At 31.5% G+C, this 2,414-nt stretch overlaps 1 protein-coding gene across 1 annotated transcript; it reads right to left on the reverse strand.

The window, feature by feature from the left end:
- Window positions 1-769: 769 nt before the first annotated feature.
- LOC131612894 (uncharacterized) lies at window positions 770-2,057 on the reverse strand. The gene is made up of 4 exons (XM_058884642.1): window positions 1,800-2,057; window positions 1,539-1,712; window positions 1,129-1,353; window positions 770-1,026 (listed from the first exon to the last, which is right to left on the reverse strand). Exons 1-4 carry the CDS (start codon window positions 1,803-1,805, stop codon window positions 970-972), a joined length of 462 nt encoding a protein of 153 aa, XP_058740625.1. The 5' UTR covers window positions 1,806-2,057; the 3' UTR covers window positions 770-969.
- Window positions 2,058-2,414: the final 357 nt, after the last annotated feature.

Genomic DNA, 2,414 nt, shown 5'->3' on the forward strand with positions numbered 1-2,414 from the left:
AGAAACACATAAATAGCAAAAGCAAGGAAGACAATGAAGAATATAGCATGTAGATGAAGATAAGGGAGATGAAGAAGAAAGTGAGAAGTGGTTATCTATTATAGCAACCTTTTAATCAATTATAAGTTGTTCTAATCGATTAGGTCTTTAATCCTAATTGATTTATTATTGATCGTTAAAGACAGTTTCAACTTTTGAAGTGACAATCAATTATATTATTTATTTGAATTGATTAAAATACGCCATATTTAAAATTCAAAAAGTCATAATTGATTAACCGTTAGGTCTAATCGATTAGGAGGCGCAATGTTTGTATTTCTTAAACCCTTTTTGGGCTTGAAGGCAATTTTGGCCTAAATTGTTTCAAGACCACTGCATTCCACGCTAAAAACTTATGGTGGTTTTAACTGTCTTCCAAATATAATGTAAACAAGGAGAAATTTGCAAGTACGGTTTTAACCATAATTACATAATTATTTGGATTCATTGGCTGACTTGAACGTTACCTTCCCCCACTGTTCCACGGGTCGGAGAGTCTCCTTTAGTGCACAAGTTGGTTTCACGATATCAAATCCATCAATTTTGATTCTTTGAACGAATTACTTTCCATTTTAAAATAAATTTTAAAATAAATATTGTCTCAAATTATATGTAAATTTACAACTCAATAAAATAATAATAATAGTTATTATCTCATCATACCTTTTTATTATTTATTATTTTCTATTCTTCCAATTTATTTTAAATTTCTCTAATTAAAAAAGACAAATTTTAGTACAAAATTCATATTCAATATAAAATGTTCAATCATTGTCGATGGACCATAAGGAAAATTAAGGCTAAGTAATTGAACTTTAGAAAGCAATAAGTACTATATTAATTCATTCAATCATATCATACAATGTAAAGTGATCTAGCATCTGAGTGCACAAGAAAACCACCCCAACATAGCTAGGCCAGCATAATTGGTCATGAAACACAGGCTGTAGGCACCAGACACTTGGAAATGAAACCCAACATTTTTTTCTGCACATTTACATTCATTATGAGATTCCCCAATATGATGAATCAAATCACAGAAAACACAATTCTCAACATTTAATAATAAAAAATAAGAAGGTCACGAACCCGTTTGGTTGTGCGAAGAACCTCAGGAGAAATCTTGTAGAGATCTTCATCAACTGGTTTTGGACGAACGACGTCGTTTACATGTAAAACTTTCTTCTTGTTCATTGTTTGTTTCCTAGGATGTTCCGTAACATCGTACACTTTCACCTGTTTTCTCACTGTAGTTTCTAACTTGTCATTAACCATAGCATCATTAGTATATCTTCTATCCCTTATTCTCATCACCTACACATAACAAACCACAAACATCACACACTCTTTCTGCATCACATATCTTGTTTTTTACCGAAAGCAAAACAATAGGAGCATGTGTTTTTCAGACATCATGTCCTTTCTCAAACATCACATTATTATCGCTCGTGACAAAACACTATTGCAGAATAAATATTTATTACTACAAAAATTGTTACCTTTCCAACTGATTTCTTATGATCAACCGCATGAAGATCAGTTTCACCAGAGGAAGAACTGTAATGAATCAAACCAGCTTGTCTTGCATTTTCAAAGTATTGAGTTATTGGCAACTCGTTTGCAATATCCCAGTTTCCAAAAGCTGGTATTTGTCCACTTCTCTTCCAATATTCCTGTCAATAACAAACATATATGACCCATCTATCATTATTCATCATCAACTTTAACAAAACAAAAAGGGTCACTGAAAATAAGCTTACATTCATATTTGGACTCTTAAATCTAAACAAAGAGCTTGCTTGACATAGAAAAAGTTAGTAAGACGAAACTGGTGCAGTAGTTGAGTTGTTATTTATGTGTAAAGAAGATTAACAGAATGAAGAGGGTTGTTGCAGCGAGTGTAGCTAGATAGATATATTGAATATAGTAAGGTACATAATGATTAATGAGTGTATGGGTGAAAAGTTGGTGAGTTTTACTGTTGAAGAGACATAGAATGAATTTGAATGGTACATGAAAGTGTGACTGTTTGACTCTGTTAAGTTTCACTTTTCCTGTTATAAAGGAATGACCCCTACCTCTTTGCATCTATGGTTCTATCTATGTGTCGAATTTCTGTTAATAAAGTAGCAAAACTTTTTCAATGGGAAAGAAAACTGGACCTCACGCTTTTGTTTTACTTTTACCCATATTTCTATCAATAGACTACAGGCTATGTTTTGTTTCTAGTTAAGTTTTCTTTGTTCTTTTTAAGAATTCATCATTTGTATTATTTTTGTTTTACTTGTATAATATATCCATCCATAGATTATAGTCTATGTTTTGTTTCTAGTTACATTTTCTTTGTTCTTTTTATGAATCGAACGTTATTGATA

The sequence above is a fragment of the Vicia villosa genome, linkage group LG6 (genome assembly GCF_029867415.1).
Source record: "Vicia villosa cultivar HV-30 ecotype Madison, WI linkage group LG6, Vvil1.0, whole genome shotgun sequence".
In the NCBI taxonomy this organism is placed as follows: Eukaryota; Viridiplantae; Streptophyta; class Magnoliopsida; order Fabales; family Fabaceae; genus Vicia; species Vicia villosa.